Source organism: Notolepis coatsorum, assembly GCF_963971535.1.
Source record: "Notolepis coatsorum genome assembly, chromosome: 10".
Classification (NCBI taxonomy): domain Eukaryota; kingdom Metazoa; phylum Chordata; class Actinopteri; order Aulopiformes; family Paralepididae; genus Notolepis; species Notolepis coatsorum.
Genome location: NC_140174.1, coordinates 111,133,741 through 111,153,987, shown reverse-complemented (window position 1 = coordinate 111,153,987; position 20,247 = coordinate 111,133,741). Strand labels below are relative to the sequence as shown.

General features: G+C 41.3%; 1 protein-coding gene across 2 annotated transcripts in view; it reads right to left on the bottom strand.

Annotated features, from left to right (window-relative positions):
* Positions 1-943: 943 nt before the first annotated feature.
* smyd1b (SET and MYND domain containing 1b) overlaps positions 944-20,247 on the bottom strand; it is a 44,629-nt gene continuing 25,325 nt past the window's right edge. Inside the window, exons 4-10 of one of the 2 annotated variants that reach the window (XM_084322836.1) lie at positions 20,112-20,242; positions 19,470-19,508; positions 15,817-16,015; positions 6,942-7,034; positions 5,463-5,626; positions 4,773-4,941; positions 944-1,881 (exon numbers count right to left, since the gene is read on the bottom strand). In XM_084322836.1, coding sequence (XP_084178962.1) covers positions 1,711-1,881; positions 4,773-4,941; positions 5,463-5,626; positions 6,942-7,034; positions 15,817-16,015; positions 19,470-19,508; positions 20,112-20,242 — 966 coding nt within the window. In that variant the 3' untranslated portion in view covers positions 944-1,710. The remainder of the gene's footprint in view (positions 1,882-4,772; positions 4,942-5,462; positions 5,627-6,941; positions 7,035-15,816; positions 16,016-19,469; positions 19,509-20,111; positions 20,243-20,247) is intronic. The other variant, XM_084322837.1, reaches the window with a different exon arrangement.

Genomic DNA, 20,247 nt, shown 5'->3' with positions numbered 1-20,247 from the left:
GTGAGTGGGTGTCTTAGTCTAGTGGTGAGAGCTGTGTTTGTATCAGGGTTGGTGTCTTAGTCTAATGGTGAGAGCTGTGTTTGTATCAGGGTGGGTGTCTTAGTCTAGTAGTGAGAGCTGTGTTTGTATCAGGGTGAGTGTCTTAGTCTAGTGGTGAGAGCTGTGTTTGTATCAGGGTGGGTGTCTTAGTCTAGTGGTGAGAGCTGTGTTTGTATCAGGGTGAGTGGGTGTCTTAGTCTAGTGGTGAGAGCTGTTAGTATCAGGGTGGGTGTCTTAGTCTAGTGGTGAGAGCTGTGTTTGTATCAGGGTGGGTGTCTTAGTCTAGTGGTGAGAGCTGTGTTTGTATCAGGGTGAGTGGGTGTCTTAGTCTAGTGGCGAGAGCTGTGTTTGTATCAGGGTGGGTGTCTTAGTCTAGTGGTGAGAGCTGTGTTTGTATCAGGGTGGGTGTCTTAGTCTAGTGGTGAGAGCTGTGTTTGTATCAGGGTGGGTGTCTTAGTCTAGTGGCGAGAGCTGTGTTTGTATCAGGGTGGGTGTCTTAGTCTAGTGGCGAGAGCTGTGTTTGTATCAGGATGGGTGTCTTAGTCTAGTGGTGAGAGCTGTGTTTGTATCAGGGTGGGTGGGTGTCTTAGTCTAGTGGTGAGAGCTGTGTTTGTATCAGGGTGGGTGTCTTATGCCGCTTTTCCACTGCATGGTACCTACTCGACTCTACTCTACTCTACTCGTGCTTTTCGGTTTTCCATTGCCAAAAGTGATACCAGAAAAGTGACGTGAAACACTGCAGACCACTGATTGGTCAGAAGAGAGAATCGTCATTAAAACGATACTTCCTGTTGGTTCTGACTCCTGACCTGTGGTCCAACACCTTACTAAGACACTTCCTGTTCGTATTTCCTTCAGCTTGCCTCTAAATGACAAAATATACCCAAACACTGTACTGGGAGCTTAAAGGGTCTTTATTAAAAAAAAAAGAAAGGAATACAAGTCTTGCGTTGCAAATTTATTTGTGAATTCTAATGAAAATGGAGAGGCCTACAGCCTGAAAATAAAGTGGCACACAAAGGTTGCGATTAAACCCTTGGGGTTCTGGTTTTAGGACCCCAGGGTGGCGGCTGTGTCACCTATGAGAACTATGTGTGAGATTAGTGTGTCGTAACGTCTTTAACAGCAGGTACTTTTATCACGTGGCCGGTTCAATTCAGGAATCGTAGGTCAATGTCATATTACTGGTTATGTTATATGATGCATCGTGTCAAAAAGAAAGCCTTGTTTGCTATTTTTCTCCCCACCCATAAAGGTTGGCGATCCATCGCAACGTTTAATTCCGGGCGCCGTGGAATATACCACTTATATTTACAACTGGGTCGGCTGCTTGTGAGTGCAAATCTCCGACCAGACGAAGGGCGGTGGAACGCACCATGACACAAGGAGACATTTTACACATTGCTGTGACGGGAGGGATGGGTTTCTGTGACGGGAGGGATGAGTTTCTGTGACGGGAGGGATGAGTTTCTGTGCGGATGGGTCTCTGTGATGGGAGGGAGTTTCGAAAACAAGCCCCCCCCCCCAAAAAGACAAAAATAGCAACTCTTCTCATTCTCATCTCCAAAGGCACTGCGGGTTATTTTCAAACGTAAAATATGATAAAAGAATTCAGAGTCTGTGCGAAGGGTTCCAGGGGTGACGGAACTCGATGATGTCACAGTGACAACTTCACTTCTTCTTCCGGTGGAAGAGGTTCTTGATGCCCTCGTGCACAGAGTTGGTGGGCTCGCCCATCATGGACATGGGCCGGTTCTGCAGGGCGGCCTCCCTCATGCTGTGGTAGATGTACTCGTTCTGCTTGAACATCTTCAGCTCCATCTCTGTCTGCATCCTCATCGCCTGCAGGGAGAGAGACCAGGTAGTATACTGTCATCCAGAGAATATACTGAACATTATATTATATTATTATTACTATGATGTTATATTACATTATTATTATGTTATATTATTATCATGTTATATTATATTATTATTACGTTATATTATTATTATTATTATTATTATTATTATTATTATTATTATTATTATTATTATTATTATTATTATTATTATTATTATTATTATTATTATTATTATTATTATTATTATTATTATTATTATTATTATGTTATATTATTATTTATTAGTATTATTAATATGTTATTATATTATTGTTGTTATTATTATTATTGTTGACAGAACTGGCTATGGGGCGACAATAATATGTTCATGAGGCGTGGTTTCTCCCTTCAGCCTTTAATCGGCGTGGTTTATTATTTACATTGGTACACAGCAGCACATGAGTTCTCCTCTCCGTGAGAGGTAGGTGGGAAGAGATAGAGGGGGAGGAGACATCTCCAACACTATGATCGCCGCGGACGAGTTTTCACGTCATTCCGAGCCATGCTCATTCTGCCGAAGACGCCGTAACTCGTCTTTGATGTCAATATTTCAAAAATCTGTCATCGAAATCATATTTCCTTTCCGGAGCCCTGAGACACACTGCTGATCTCCTCTCAACTCTCTAGCGGTTCAAGAGCGCCATCTGGTGGCCGATCGGCAGATCGCCAACCGGAAATTAACCTTTGAACCGGTAGTGCTCATCCATATGTGGTCCGGCCACTCGCTATCGTTAGAGAGACTCCGTATTGACACAGTGAACATCGATCGGTGCAAATAACTCGAAAAAACAACATGATTTGGACGTATATACAACCTGGAAATGGATCGGGCATTTCTCCATCCCATAATAGAAAAAAATCTGTTCCACGCTCATCTGCCAGCGGCGCGAGGAAGCCACGGTAAGATTCAGCGTTATTTTCTAACGTCTTCTATACTAACTTCTACGATGAACATATGACCCACTCTGGATGAATCATCTAACGCTGCCCACGGAATTATAAACGATCCCCCGCCCATCCGGTCATCATCAGATGATGCGTAGAAACTTCTAGAACCACGTCCAGTTGAAATTTTTTATCTCGCACAGATTCCTACCAAATTGTATTTGATCATCAATATAATGCATTTAGGGCTATAAATCACGTTCTGAAGAAAGCTGCAGAAAACGATAAAAACATACTTACACTTTAGACCATATTTTAGTATGAATATGTGAATGAAAAAAAACGTTGCTACACCCTGAACAATACATATAGGACATTGAATGGGCCATAATAATGGCAATTTAGCAATAGAATTTAAAAAGTTATAGCCCTGCAAAGAAGGGGAACTTCTCCATAGACAAATAGAGCTGGCGAGGGATGGTAAATTATGAATTTAACCCATGGCGACCCTCTACCTGGCGGTAGCATTAGCGGCTCCGCTTATAGCGCCCTCTAGTGGAAACAGTTATGCATAGTTAGACAGTTACTAGCAATCATATATAACCTCTAACTTTAACAATTATTATGTTATATTCTATTATTATTATTATTATTATTATTATTATTATTATTATTATTATTATTATTATTATTATTATTATTATTATTATTATTATTATTATTATTATGTTATATTATATTTAGTGGTGGGACTCGATTAAAAATGTTAATCGAATTAATTCGAGACGTTATAGTTAATTAATCAAAATTAATCACATTTTAATCGCATATCAATATTTGATGCGAAAAGCAAATTTTTTAATTCAAATAAATTTTGGTATACGAGTGAATCAATATACATTATACATACTTTTAAGCAGCAAAATCCTGTATTAGCTACTACAAAGACCAACAGATCAATGACATTTTTAACAGTGCAGCAATTTTAGGAATAATATATATATATAGCGCAAAGGACCTTTTGTAAACTCAAGCACTTTCGAGGTAAAAATAAAACGCAGTACTTTCAAGTACATTCCAGAACAGTTGACCATTGTAAATAGCAATTTATTATACTTTATACTTATAGCACATGCATGAGTCTGGTCTCCTTTTAAAGGTAACATTCTTACACAATAGACAAAAGAAAAATCATCATGTGATTAAATGCATAAATTCTTTTAACTTTTCATTCTTTCTGTAGTTAATTAATCAAAATTAATGCGATAAAGTCCCAGCCCTAATTATATTATTATTATTTATTATTATTATTATTATTAATATGTTATATTATATTATTGTTATTATTATTATGTTATATTATATTATTATTATTATTATTATTATTATTATTATTATTATTATTATTATTATTATTATTATTATTATTATTATTATTATTATTATTATTATTATTATTATTATTATTATGTAATATTATATTATTAGTATTATGTTATATTAGATTATTATTATGTTATATTAGATTATTATTAGTATTATTATTTATAGTATATATTATTATTTTATAATTTCATATGTTTTATATTATATTATAATTTATACTATTTAATATTATATGTTACATTTCATTATTTAAAATGTATATTTATAATATTTTTTCCAGCCTATACATACACTACAGGTGTTTTGGGCTACAGGTGTGTTGGCTACAGGTGTGTTTGCTACAGGTGTGTTTGCTACAGGTCTTGTTAGCTACAGGTGTGTTGGCTACAGGTGTGTTTGCTACAGGTCTTGTTAGCTACAGGTGTGTTTGCTACAGGTCTTGTTAGCTACAGGTGTGTTTGCTACAGGTGTTCTGGGCTACAGGTGTTCTGGGCTACAGGTGTGTTTGCTACAGGTGTGTTTGCTACAGGTGTGTTGGGCTACAGGTGTGTTGGGCTACAGGTGTGTTGGGCGTCTTACCTCCAGGTCCTTGGTGATGGGGTGCATCTCTCCGTGGGTGATCTGGAGGATGGCGTAGGCCTTGCAGATCATGCCGTGACCCACCTCGATGAGCCCGGCCTGCCAGTGGGTGACTCCCGCTCGCATGGTGGCCATGCCCAGGGCGGCGTTGTTTGGGTGGTAGATCTTCCTGTTGAAGAGTAAAAAAAATAAAAAATAACCAAAATATCATAGTACTGTATGCTAATGTGACGCCATTTGACCGTTAACAATTCGATTGAAATGCATTTTATTTTTGCCACTTGACGTGTCCCTCAAATGCCTCTTACCCGTAGAGATGGGAGAGTGAGTATTTATGAAGTAGTCTGTTCCTAACTGCACCATGAAGTAGTCTATTAAATCTCAAATCTAAATCTCAAATGAAGAAGATGCAGTGTTATGCCTTGTCTCCACTAGCCATGCTGTGGCCAGTCTCCATTTAGAACCCTAACCATAACCATAACTTTCCATCTTAAAACGAACCATCACCAACTCCCGATCGCTTTTTGTTTGTTTTGGACTTTTGACGTTACAAAAATTTTAACATATTACTAATGGCTATAACACAACGTACATTATGGACCTTGTTTCTTATGGTGATTAGTACTCGATGTACGTGTTCTGATGAGACTCTATGTACTTGTTCTGATGAGACCGTCTGTCTTTACTCACATGTATCCGTCCACCATCTTGCGGGACATCTCTGCGGCCTCGTCGGTGGACTGCAGGTAGGAGTGGACCTCGCTGGCTGTGCTCCACATCCTCAGCAGGTAGATGTGGGTGTCGGCCAGAACGGGCTCTGCCGCCTTGATGCACTCACAGCACATCTTTATCACCTGAGGAACCAGAGGAGAGGCTGAGAAACACTCCCTGCGCATCTTTATCAGGAGGAGCCAGAGGTGTAAGCGCGTTCTCGTACACCTTAATTTGCATACGGAAACGCCCCGCCAGCTCCTTATAAGGAGAGGCTATCCATGGCTTCTGCTTCGTGTTGTGACCCTCATGGGGGAAATATCCAACAGGTAGCACAGAAGCAATTTGTGACTGATCAAAATTAGATGACATTAGATTCAAATGTATTGTCATTATACAACACAAGTACAATACAACATCCAACCAGAGTGCAAATGTAACAGTAAAGTGCAATAGTAACATACAATGCACATAGTTACAAAGTGATGAAACTGGTAAACGGCTTCATTTGGGATGGATAGTTAGTGATTGCGTTCACGTCACACGTCGATTCTACAGACATCCTCGGAATTAATTAATTATAATAAAGACAAATAAAGACAAATACAACAATATTTGTATCATTAATAATTACGTTTTGCATTTATAGTCATGACTCAAATGAGGCATTGTGAGCATTACACACACACTGCAAACTAAATAAATAGGAACTAAAACCAATCGCGGATATTGTGGAATAGACTAAGAATAGATGAACGAATTCCATATACATCTATAATAATAATAATAATGCAGGACCTGTTGCAGAGGTCTTCATTCGGCATGCAACGACACTCAATGTTTTAGCGGTACACACACAGCGGTTAGTTTTTAGCACACACACCGGAACACACACGCATGCATTGTCTCTTTAGAATTGCCGATGCGATTCGTCTCTGCGATTACCCATCCCGTCGTCCTTCCCCCCCAAGGGCAGCCGGGAGCAGACAGGCGTCAACGTGAGCCGTGCCAGGGGACCAATCCAAGTGCTCCTGTCCGTCTTCGTCAAGGACGCCACAGCGTTAGCGATCTGTTGTTGTGCATGTTTTTCCATTGGGTTTATCTTATCGGGGGGGGAAACCCTTGCGAGCACGGGGAGAACATGCAAACTCCACACAGAAAGGCCTGGGAGATACCCCACCTGGGTACCTGGCATCATGGAAACCTGGTCCCCAAGCGGGAATCGAACCCTGGACCTTCTTGCTGTGAGGCGACAGTGTTAACCACTACACCACCGTGCCGTGCCTATAGTTGCAGCAGCTGATGCAGGATACGGTGAGGATACTGTACACACACGCGCGCAATCCATAATGGCTTGGGACCAGAAACACCCGTGGTGTCCTTTGATAAAAATTGAATGCCGTGTTAAACTGATCTCAGGTGTGACATGTTAAACTGATCTCAGGTGTGACATGTTACCTCGTGCCAGTTGCCCTTCATACGCGCCTGGTCCACCTTCTCCAGTGTCTGCAAGCAGTACTCTGTCATCTCCTTCACCTGCTCCTCAGGTACCTGCAAGAGAGAGATGTGGGGGATTATGATGGGATCAAATGATAAGAGGTCTGTCCCCTGTGATAACTACCATGATAAGAGGTCTGTCCCCTATGATAACTACCATGATAAGAGGTCTGTCCCCTGTGATAACTACCATGATAAGAGGTCCGTCCCCTATGATAACTACCATGATAAGAGGTCCGTCCCCTATGATAACTACCATGATAAGAGGTCCCACCCAGTACTCGAGTTGAGGGGGGATGCGGGGGGATGCCATCCCCCCTGAAATAAAAACGGTCAATATCATCCCCCTTCTAAAACGGCCATCCCCCCTTCCCATCCCTTACATCAAAGTATCAGAATGTTTAATGTTTAATAAAAATGTCTGCGGCACTGGCCATCCTCTCAGTGACGAGAGCATGCACTCGCAATTTGCAAATATGCTGCGCATATCACTGTCAACCGGTGCGCATCTCACGCCACTGACTGTCGGTCGCTTAGCCTTAATTGACAGTGGCACGAGACCTGCGAAAATATCAGATGTTTAATAAAAATTCTCACGGTACTGCTACTGGCGACCGAACCTTAAAGACATGCAGTGTTTCAGTCCAAGCATCGCTTGATTTTCCTCTGGGAAATACTTTTTAAACCGTTCAAGAAGAGCGTGGAGGTGAGTTGTTATAGACATCCTCACTGTATTCACACTCGGTTCATTTTCCTCCATAAATTAATTAAGCTCTGGAAATCCAGCCCATTTCTACTCCAGCTCTCGAGTTTCCTCGTGAACGCTTGTATTTTATCATTGAGCAACAGGATGGTTGTGTTTTCACCTTGTAGTGACAGATTAAGTCCATTCATTTTAGCAAATATGCAAGACAAATATGCTAGCCCTGTTATCCAGTCGGGATCGGAAAGGTGGGCAGCGAGCTGGGACGCATTCTGTCAGAAAGAAGCGCGCCTCATCCCGCAGCTCAAACAGGTGTTGCGCGCGACTTGCATTATGTACATACCTGTCAACCAACCCTCCCGTTTTTCTAATAATTTATGTAGGACAAAGGAAATCCATAGGCTGAATATGATTTATTATCATCATTTTAGGTCTATTATTTTACATTTTAAAAGCATTTCTTTTATCAGTTTAATGTATTTTAATTGTTTTTAACACACACACACACACACACACACACACACACACACACACACATGCACACGCAGTATTAAAATAAGAAAGGTGTTTCAATATTGTTATTGTTTTGGTTGTTTTGTTGTTACCTGTTGGTCTAATATAGGGAATATCTGTATAAGCGCTATTTGTTTTTCTAAGCAGTTTCAATTAGCATTTGATGCCCTGTTAAAAAACGAAAATTTTAACTGCAATAAAATGATGATGGATCAATATTTTTCTCATTATTTTCCTCCTTTTTTTTTAGAACAGGTTATTGTTTAATTTACATAATGATTTAATTAATCACAATTGAAAATCAACCCTTAGATACCAGTTACCAGATACCAGATCATATACCAGTAACTAGGGATGTCCGATATTATCGGCCTACCGATATTAAAATGTGATATCGGATATCGGAAAATATCGGTATCGGTTTTTAATAGAGCTGTCTGGAGCGTATTTAAAAGGTTACAGTAGAGCTCCTGTCTGGAGCGTATTTAAAAGGTTACAATAGAGCTGTCTGGAGCGTATTTAAAAGGTTACAATAGAGCTGTCTGGAGCGTATTTAAAAGGTTACAGTAGAGCTGTCTGGAGCGTATTTAAAAGGTTACAGTAGAGCTGGAGTGTATTTAAAAGGTTACAGTAGAGCTGTCTGGAGCGTATTTAAAAGGTTACAGTAGAGCTGGAGTGTATTTAAAAGGTTACAGTAGAGCTGTCTGGAGCGTATTTAAAAGGTTACAGTAGAGCTGTCTGGAGCGTATTTAAAAGGTTACAGTAGAGCTGGAGCGTATTTAAAAGGTTACAATAGAGCTGTATGGAGCGTATTTAAAAGGTTACAGTAGAGCTCCTGTATGGAGCGTATTTAAAAGGTTACAATAGAGCTGTCTGGAGCGTATTTAAAAGGTTACAATAGAGCTGTCTGGAGCGTATTTAAAAGGTTACAATAGAGCTGTCTGGAGCGTATTTAAAAGGTTACAGTAGAGCTGTATGGAGCGTATTTAAAAGGTTACAGTAGAGCTCCTGTCTGGAGCGTATTTAAAAGGTTACAGTAGAGCTGTATGGAGCGTATTTAAAAGGTAACAGTAGAGCTGTCTGGAGCGTATTTAAAAGGTTACAGTAGAGCTGTCTGGAGCGTATTTAAAAGGTTACAGTAGAGCTCCTGTATGGAGCGTATTTAAAAGGTTACAGTAGAGCTGTATGGAGCGTATTTAAAAGGTTACAATAGAGCTGTCTGGAGCGTATTTAAAAGGTTACAATAGAGCTGTCTGGAGCGTATTTAAAAGGTTACAGTAGAGCTGTCTGGAGCGTATTTAAAAGGTTGCAGTAGAGCTGTCTGGAGCGTATTTAAAGGGTTACAATAGAGCTCCTGTCTGGAGCGTATTTAAAAGGTTACAGTAGAGCTCCTGTCTGGAGCGTATTTAAAAGGTTACAGTAGAGCTGTATGGAGCGTATTTAAAAGGTTACAGTAGAGCTGTATGGAGCGTATTTAAAAGGTTACAGTAGAGCTGTATGGAGCGTATTTAAAAGGTTACAGTAGAGCTCCTGTATGGAGCGTATTTAAAAGGTTACAGTAGAGCTGTCTGGAGCGTATTTAAAAGGTTACAATAGAGCTGTCTGGAGCGTATTTAAAAGGTTACAGTAGAGCTCCTGTATGGAGCGTATTTAAAAGGTTACAGTAGAGCTGTCTGGAGCGTATTTAAAAGGTTACAGTAGAGCTCCTGTCTGGAGCGTATTTAAAAGGTTACAGTAGAGCTCCTGTATAGAGCGTATTTAAAAGGTTACAGTAGAGCTGTCTGGAGCGTATTTAAAAGGTTACAGTAGAGCTCCTGTATGGAGCGTATTTAAAAGGTTACAGTAGAGCTGTCTGGAGCGTATTTAAAAGGTTACAGTAGAGCTGTCTGGAGCGTATTTAAAAGGTTACAGTAGAGCTCCTGTATGGAGCGTATTTAAAAGGTTACAGTAGAGCTGTCTGGAGCGTATTTAAAAGGTTACAGTAGAGCTGTCTGGAGTGTATTTAAAAGGTTACAGTAGAGCTCCTGTATGGAGCGTATTTAAAAGGTTACAGTAGAGCTCCTGTCTGGAGCGTATTTAAAAGGTTACAGTAGAGCTCCTGTCTGGAGCGTATTTAAAAGGTTACAGTAGAGCTCCTGTCTGGAGCGTATTTAAAAGGTTACAGTAGAGCTCCTGTCTGGAGCGTATTTAAAAGGTTACAGTAGAGCTGTCTGGAGCGTATTTAAAAGGTTACAGTAGAGCTGGAGTGTATTTAAAAGGTTACAGTAGAGCTGTCTGGAGCGTATTTAAAAGGTTACAGTAGAGCTGTCTGGAGCGTATTTAAAAGGTTACAGTAGAGTTGTATGGAGCGTATTTAAAAGGTTACAGTAGAGCTCCTGTATGGAGCGTATTTAAAAGGTTACAATAGAGCTGTCTGGAGCGTATTTAAAAGGTTACAATAGAGCTGTCTGGAGCGTATTTAAAAGGTTACAGTAGAGCTGTACCGTATTTAAAAGGTTACAATAGAGCTGTCTGGAGCGTATTTAAAAGGTTACAGTAGAGTTGTATGGAGCGTATTTAAAAGGTTACAGTAGAGCTCCTGTATGGAGCGTATTTAAAAGGTTACAATAGAGCTGTCTGGAGCGTATTTAAAAGGTTACAGTAGAGCTGTATGGAGCGTATTTAAAAGGTTACAGTAGAGCTCCTGTCTGGAGCGTATTTAAAAGGTTACAGTAGAGCTGTATGGAGCGTATTTAAAAGGTTACAGTAGAGCTGTCTGGAGCGTATTTAAAAGGTTACAGTAGAGCTCCTGTCTGGAGCGTATTTAAAAGGTTACAGTAGAGCTCCTGTATGGAGCGTATTTAAAAGGTTACAGTAGAGCTCCTGTCTGGAGCGTATTTAAAAGGTTACAGTAGAGCTGTCTGGAGCGTATTTAAAAGGTTACAATAGAGCTCCTGTATGGAGCGTATTTAAAAGGTTACAGTAGAGCTCCTGTCTGGAGCGTATTTAAAAGGTTACAGTAGAGCTGTCTGGAGCGTATTTAAAAAGTTACAGTAGAGCTCCTGTATGGAGCGTATTTAAAAGGTTACAATAGAGTTGTATGGAGCGTATTTAAAAAGTTACAGTAGAGCTCCTGTATGGAGCGTATTTAAAAGGTTACAATAGAGTTGTATGGAGCGTATTTAAAAGGTTACAATAGAGCTGTATGGAGCGTATTTAAAAAGTTACAGTAGAGCTCCTGTATGGAGCGTATTTAAAAGGTTACAATAGAGTTGTATGGAGCGTATTTAAAAAGTTACAGTAGAGCTCCTGTATGGAGCGTATTTAAAAGGTTACAATAGAGTTGTATGGAGCGTATTTAAAAGGTTACAGTAGAGCTCCTGTCTGGAGCGTATTTAAAAGGTTACAGTAGAGCTGTCTGGAGCGTATTTAAAAGGTTACAATAGAGCTCCTGTCTGGAGCGTATTTAAAAGGTTACAGTAGAGCTGTCTGGAGCGTATTTAAAAGGTTACAGTAGAGCTGTATGGAGCGTATTTAAAAGGTTACAGTAGAGCTGTCTGGAGCGTATTTAAAAGGTTACAGTAGAGCTCCTGTCTGGAGCGTATTTAAAAGGTTACAATAGAGCTCCTGTATGGAGCGTATTAAAAAGGTTACAGTAGAGCTGTCTGGAGCGTATTTAAAAGGTTACAGTAGAGCTCCTGTCTGGAGCGTATTTAAAAGGTTACAGTAGAGCTGTCTGGAGCATATTTAAAAGGTTACAGTAGAGCTGTCTGGAGCGTATTTAAAAGATTACAGTAGAGCTCCTGTCTGGAGCGTATTTAAAAGGTTACAGTAGAGCTCCTGTCTGGAGCGTATTTAAAAGGTTACAGTAGAGCTGTCTGGAGCGTATTTAAAAGGTTACAATAGATCTGTCTGGAGCGAGCTGGTACTAGTGTGCCCTATGTAATTGCTATACCACAGGTGGCGTCAGTTTAGACCCATCCTAGTATTCATACTATTCTCATTGACTTACGCTCTTGACTTACTTTACGTGTGTTCTTCGCCATACAAGCGCAAGCTTAATTCTCAATCTGTAACCTAACGTTGCTTAATAATAATAAATACCCTCTAAATAGTACTTTATGTGTCAATGCCGTATTCTTGTGTGAGTGTTCACCATATATATTCATGTACTGTATGGCCAGTAATTAAAGTACATAACTAGTAGTGGTTTAATATATCATACTCTTTAATACAGTCAGGGAATTGTACCCCTCAGTTACAATTGGTCCTTCGAGCCGGAGGGTATCAGTGTAATATCTAATATAATATTGATATTAACCATGGCCAGCGGTGAACACTCCCCAAGCGGCTCTCCCAAGCTAGAACGCCCGCAGCGCAAACGTCAGCCACCTCCCTATCTGGAGGAATACGCTGTCGTTCTAATACCTAGCTTTAACCAGACGTTAAATGCGGATAAAACGGATAGTCAAAGCATGTCAAATCCTACCGACCAGGCGACCCTGCCAGTAGAGACCCCAGTGGGTTCTAACGAAACTGACCAAGCTCACGGGGGGGACCAGGGGGGACATGACATGACTATACCCCCAGACAACGTCAACGGGATAGTCCCCGGAGAGCTCCAGGATAAAGAAAGCGCTCCAGGGACAGAACCCGACACACAACCAATAGAAGAGAAGCGCGCCCAGGAGATGGACCTCGGGGCGCGCCAGGAGAACAGATCTACAACGAGCTCTGTCAAAAGCCGATCACCTCCGTCAGTGTCATCCCCCAGCCAGGCGGACCAGATACTGGCGCAAGCCTTGATCGCCACACTGGCAGCCTCCACCGAAAGAGACCGACTTCAGGGTGAACGCGACCGGCTTCAAGCAAAGACGCTTAGTGAGCGCGAACACTCCGCAACGGAAAGAGAGCGCCTCCACGCGCAACAAGCAAGCGAGCGCGAACAATCTGCAGCGGAACGAGAGCGCCTTCACGCGCAACTCCAAGCGCAAGCCCTTAGTGAGCGCGAACACTCTGCCATGGAAAGAGAGCGCCTTCAGGCTCAACAGACGAGCGAGCGCGACGAACGAGAGCGCCTTCACGCGCAACTCCAAGCGCAAGCCCTTAGTGAACGCGAACACTCTGCAACCGAACGAGAGCGCTTCCAGGCGCAACAAAGGAGTGAAGACGACCGCATAAGACTGGAGGAGAGACGCCTTCAGACAGAGGAGAGACGCCTTCAGACGGAAGAGAACATTGAAAGAGACCGCGCCAATGCACAGCGCGACGCGCCAATGCACAGCGCGACGCCGCCAATGCCCAGCGCGAAGCAGAGCGCGACGCCGCCCATGCCCAGCGCGAAGCAGAGCGCGACCGGCTGCAGGCACAGATGATAGAACAATTGATTGCCAGGGCGACACCCCCTCTCTCCGCACGGAGCTCCCGGAGATCATCACGACAAGGGTCTAGGGCACCTTCCCCTACCCGATGAAGCACGACAAGGGTCTTAAAAGGTTACAGTAGAGCTCCTGTCTGGAGCGTATTTAAAAGGTTACAGTAGAGCTGTATAGAGCGTATTTAAAAGGTTACAGTAGAGCTGTATGGAGCGTATTTAAAAGGTTACAGTAGAGCTCCTGTCTGGAGCGTATTTAAAAGGTTACAGTAGAGCTGTATGGAGCGTATTTAAAAGGTTACAGTAGAGCTGTCTGGAGCGTATTTAAAAGGTTACAGTAGAGCTCCTGTCTGGAGCGTATTTAAAAGGTTACAATAGAGCTGTCTGGAGCGTATATAAAAGGTTACAGTAGAGCTGTCTGGAGCGTATTTAAAAGGTTACAGTAGAGCTCCTGTCTGGAGCGTATTTAAAAGGTTACAGTAGAGCTCCTGTCTGGAGCGTATTTAAAAGGTTACAGTAGAGCTCCTGTCTGGAGCGTATTTAAAAGGTTACAGTAGAGCTGTATGGAGCGTATTTAAAAGGTTACAGTAGAGCTGTCTGGAGCGTATTTAAAAGGTTACAGTAGAGCTCCTGTCTGGAGCGTATTTAAAAGGTTACAGTAGAGCTGTCTGGAGCGTATTTAAAAGGTTACAGTAGAGCTCCTGTCTGGAGCGTATTTAAAAGGTTACAGTAGAGCTGTATGGAGCGTATTTAAAAGGTTACAGTAGAGCTGTCTGGAGCGTATTTAAAAGGTTACAATAGAGCTCCTGTCTGGAGCGTATTTAAAAGGTTACAGTAGAGCTCCTGTCTGGAGCGTATTTAAAAGGTTACAGTAGAGCTCCTGTATGGAGCGTATTTAAAAGGTTACAGTAGAGCTGTCTGGAGCGTATTTAAAAGGTTACAGTAGAGCTGTCTGGAGCGTATTTAAAAGGTTACAGTAGAGCTGTATGGAGCGTATTTAAAAGGTTACAGTAGAGCTGCCTGGAGCGTATTTAAAAGGTTACAGTAGAGCTGTCTGGAGCATATTTAAAAGGTTACAGTAGAGCTGTATGGAGCGTATTTAAAAGGTTACAGTAGAGCTGTCTGGAGCGTATTTAAAGGGTTACAGTAGAGCTGTATGGAGCGTATTTAAAAGGTTACAGTAGAGCTCCTGTATGGAGCGTATTTAAAAGGTTACAGTAGAGCTCCTGTCTGGAGCGTATTTAAAAGGTTACAGTAGAGCTGTCTGGAGCGTATTTAAAAGGTTACAGTAGAGCTGTCTGGAGCGTATTTAAAAGGTTACAGTAGAGTTGTCTGGAGCGTATTTAAAAGGTTACAGTAGAGCTGTCTGGAGCGTATTTAAAAGGTTACAGTAGAGTTGTCTGGAGCGTATTTAAAAGGTTACAGTAGAGCTGTCTGGATCGTATTTAAAAGGTTACAGTAGAGCTGTCTGGAGCGTATTTAAAAGGTTACAGTAGAGCTGTCTGGAGCGTATTTAAAAGGTTACAGTAGAGCTCCTGTCTGGAGCGTATTTAAAAGGTTACAGTAGAGCTCCTGTATGGAGCGTATTTAAAAGGTTACAGTAGAGCTGTATGGAGCGTATTTAAAAGGTTACAATAGAGCTCCTGTCTGGCTTCCATTGTTCTGCTCTTAGTTCCCACTGATAACCTCTGGCCTCCGGTCTATTTCTAACTACTGACACAAGATATGCCAGACAGCACAGACACACACACACACATTTTCAGAATAGACACAGTCAGTCATACACACATACACACACACACACAGCTCTCACCGCTAGATCAAGACTACATTTTACCGCTTCATGCCGTTTACCAAACATAAATATTAAGGCTGTCAATCGATTCAAATATTTAATCTGATTAATCGCATGATTGTCCACAAATTAATCGCAAATTAATCGCATATTTTTTATCTGTTCTAAATCTACCTTAAACGGATATTTTTCAAGTTTTAATGTGTTGTCGAGGGTTTATGTGAGCTGTGGAGGGTTTATGTGAGCTGTGGAGTGTATTTGAATTAAATTACCTTCCTTCCCACCAGTATTTTGTAGTTTATTTTGATATTACGTATTTGTAATATGTAACCAGACCCATCTCTACACGTGCACGGACGGACGGACGGACGGACGGACGGACGGACGGACGGACGGACGGACGGACGGACGGACGGACGGACGGACGGACGGACGGACGGACACACACACACACACACACACACACACAAACCTTGGTTCCATCCTCTGCGACCGCGCCAGCCATCTTCAGGTCGTCTTTGAGGTGGCCCTCGCAGTACTTACAGGTGCAGTCGAAGAAGTACTGCATCTTCAGCTGCCTCTTCCTCTCCTCCGCGCGATTCAGGAAGTCCACGTAGGCCACGCTCAGCTCCTCCCCCACCTCGATCTTCTGCAGGCCGCGCAGCTCGATCCTGGGGGTGGGGGGCAGGTGAGGGGAGGGGATGAACACTGTGGCTGGTGCTCACAAGACTACAATACACGTAAGACATATTGTTGTTTATCGTGAAAATGTGTGTTAATATTGTGATGTGATATTTTGGCCAAATCACATCACCCACCCCTAGGTGCAACTAAGAGAGAGAAACAAAAGGAAACATTAGTGTTGGGGCTCTAGAGGATGTGTGTCGTGCAGGTTAACTGTATGTGAATTAGTATGTGAACCAGCGTTTCCCCAAGTTTTATATTGGTAAGAATTACAACCTCAAATCATGTAGTTGGGTTCCAGGTCTGACCTCACCTACCATCACAAACACATCTGCATCACCTATGTTCAACTGTTGGTTAAAGTTAGGCGAAACCTGGCCCTTTAGGACGCTAACTTCTTAACCGTAACTAGCTAGAACTGCTAGCGTTAGCCAGCTGCTGGTGACGGCTGCTTGTTATACCGGTTGACCTGGTTGGTGACTGAAATATGATTGTTTTCATAACCACCACAGTATAATTCAGATAGGGGAAACACTAGTGAGTACAGTTTGATCACCAACTGTGACCAACCACAGAGACACACAGAGACACACAGAGACACACACACAGACACACACAGACAAAGAGGCACACACAGACAATGTGTAAAGGCAGTTTGGTCAAGAGAGATAGGAGATAGGTAGGAGAGAGGTAGATAGGTAGGAGAGAGGTAGGAGAGAGTTAAGAGAGAGGTAGGAGAGAGGTAAGAGAGAGGTAGGAGAGAGGTAGGAGATAGCTGGTAAGAGAGAGGAGTGTCATTACTACAGCGTAGGTTAGAGCAGCTCTCCCGACCTCAGGGAGGGACCCTGGTGTTAAACCTCAGAAAACAACATCCTAATAAAAGTGATAACGTAATAATATCAGATCATTATTACGAAATGGAAGCATTTTGACTGCACAGAAGCCAGGGAGACCATTGGATGTTACTGTATATATTATATAACAATTTATATATATTTAAATGTATATACTTTTGTATATACTACATACCATTGTATATGACTGTATATACTATATACCATTGTATATTATTGTATATACAATATACCATTGTATATTACTGTATATACTATATACCATTGTATATTATTGTATATACAATATACCATTGTATATTACTGTATATACTATATACCATTGTATATACTATCTACCATTGTACATTATTGTATATACTAAATACCATTGTATATTACTGTATACTATATACCATTGTATATTATTGTATATAAAACATACCCCTGTACATTATTGTATATACTCTATACCATTGTATATTATTGTATATACTATCTACCATTGTATATATTATTGTATATTATTATTGTATATAGGCTACTACCATGGTCATTGACCAGTGGCGTGGTCTCTCCTGGGGAATCAAGTTTTTTTTCTTTTTTTTTAATAGGATGTCACTTATTTTAAATATGATGTCAGAGGAATTTAAAGGGACTTAAAAAAAAATAAAAAAAACTACAGGTATGCTGATTTATCATTCTCACTTTATATGTATATGTTGTGTCTGTCCACTATGTTTGTTACTTTGTTATTTCTTCCCCCTATGTAAAGCGACCTTGGGTCTCTTGAAAGGCGCTATATAAAATTAAGCTATTATTATTATTATTATTATTATTATTATTATTATTTTTATTATTATTATTATTATTATTATTATTATTATTATTATTATTATTATTATTATTATTATTATTATTATTATTATTATTATTATTTTGCACATAATTTAGTTTGACAGTTCTTGAGAGTAAATTAGTTTGAATATGGCCACCAGTGATGTCATCGGGGACATTGAATCCTTGTGTTTAATTACAGCTCCATAAAATGATGTAGATGGAATAAATAGCAACACCTTGTCTTATAGGGACTGCTACCTTTTCATTTCATTGAGCTGTAATTAACACAAGGATTCAACGTCCCTGATGACATCACTGGTGGCCACATTCAAGTTTAAGTTTCAAGTTTCTTTAATAGTTGTCATACAGAAGTACAGAATACTTTCATACAAAATGCTTCTTACTGTTACGCTCCAGAGACTGTGCTAGTCAAACTAATTTACTCTCGATAACTATAAAACTAAATTATTGTGTGCAAAAACTGTTTAGCTTTTGGATGTGCATGTGAAATAATGTGCAAAATAAATCAGCATTGTTGTTTTTTTGGTGAAGTGCCCCTTTAAATATAGGGTTATTACATGCAAGGGGAGGGTGGTTGGGAACAACTCAGTTGTAGCATTTATATTACCAGGTGAATACATATTAATATACTGACACAGGTCTAAACATGACATTACATCAAACCTACAGACTGCAGGACTACAGGGGTTCCCAGCTAGGTGGGGGGGCAGGTGGGGGTTAACTGGTTATGCATGAAGTAGCACTTACTACAAAGGACAAGTATAGATGGACAATGCTTCCCACCAATAGCCACAAAATGAGATGAGCGCCAAAATGTATTCAAATCAAGGGTGTTGTTTGTTGCGTCAAGCCAGTGCAAATAAGGTGAATTTGGGACTTCCTGTTGATTTCCCAGTGATTTGTCCTTCAAACATTTTTTTTTTAAAGCTAATGAAATGAACAGTTTTGGGTAAAAGATTTGGTAAATGTCTGTGATTTTATTTTGAAGGAAAATTGGCTGAACAGGAATGACCTTATCTATCACCTTTCTATCTATACTTGCTTGACACACATTGGCAATCTGCTTGCAAAATAGTTGCATACAGAATTTCCCTGTGTGTCATTGCCTGTTAAAGTTATCAATTCTTGACCAATTTCAAACTGTTGACATTAGTGTCAGTCAAATATGTTAAAGTTGACATAATAGATGACGTCATAATATACTAGCAAAACACTAAACCAACAATCTTAAAATAAATGAGTTGGTTGGTCATCTATTCGTAGGATAAGAAGTGTACACTTAAGGAACACGCCAACATTATGGGACATGCGCTTCCCGTCTTCTCCAGAGTCAGATGAGAAGATATAGACACCTCTCTGTGTGTTCAGTAGAAAGCTATCCGGCTGCAAGCTAGCCTAGCTTAGCACAATGAATGGAAGCTGTGCGTAATGGCTAGCCTAGCTAAAACTCTGGGAGATGTGTTAGTTGGCCAACGGCTAGGCTAGATGCTGCGCATGATCCACTTCCATTCGTTCGTGCTATAGGCTAGCCGCTATGCATCCGCTTGCATTCGTTTGCGCTAAGCTAGGCTGGCTCGCGGCTCGTTTGGCGTGTTCCTCTACAGGGCAATGATCACGCTAATCCCATCACACCGTGTGTATCTGTGGCGAGGCTATTCGTGAGGCATTGTGATGAATGTGGTGGTGTTTCTATGCATTCTACTTTGAAGGGGTCGAGGTTGAGACAGTACAGGCTATTGGAACGCACCTCCTCTGAGAGTGAAACATAGAATTCACAGCCGATTGACTGAAAGACAAAACGAGAAACAGTTTTACACCAAACACCTGAAACATTGGTTCTCAAAGTGGGGGTCCGCTGACCCCCAGGAGTCCTGGCAAGATGGGGAGCAGTTGAATTTGTACTAATAATCTATTCACTAGAAGTGAACACAATGCAAGAATGACTAGTCTGATCATACAGTGGGTGTATACTAGACAGTTATGGAAGTCTGAACTAAATCATATTTAACAGATAGGGGTCTTCTCAGATAGGGGTCAACTGGGGGTCCATGGCTTGTTGTATTTGGGTCCTTGACATGAAAGAGTTTGAGAACCAACAACCTAAAATACACGCGCACACACACACACACACACACACACACACACACACCACACACACACACACACCACACACACACACCACACACCAGTACACCACATTCACATACACAAATGCACATGTACAGTACCAACCACACTCAAAAACACATGTGCACTGTACGTACAACACACACATACATACAAAACACTGTACATCTTTGGTTAATCACCTCAACCACTGTGTTTGGCATAGTACATACTACTTGCCGTGGTTGAGCACTATGGTGTGTCGGCGAGGCGCGGTACATACTTGCCGTGGTTGAGAACGACGGTGCAGTTGGGCCAGCAGTCGTGGTTGACCAGGCACAGGTTGGGGAACAGGCCCACGCCCACCGCCTGCAGGCCCTTCTGGTCGCTCACTGTGAAGCCATTACAGTTGACCTGAG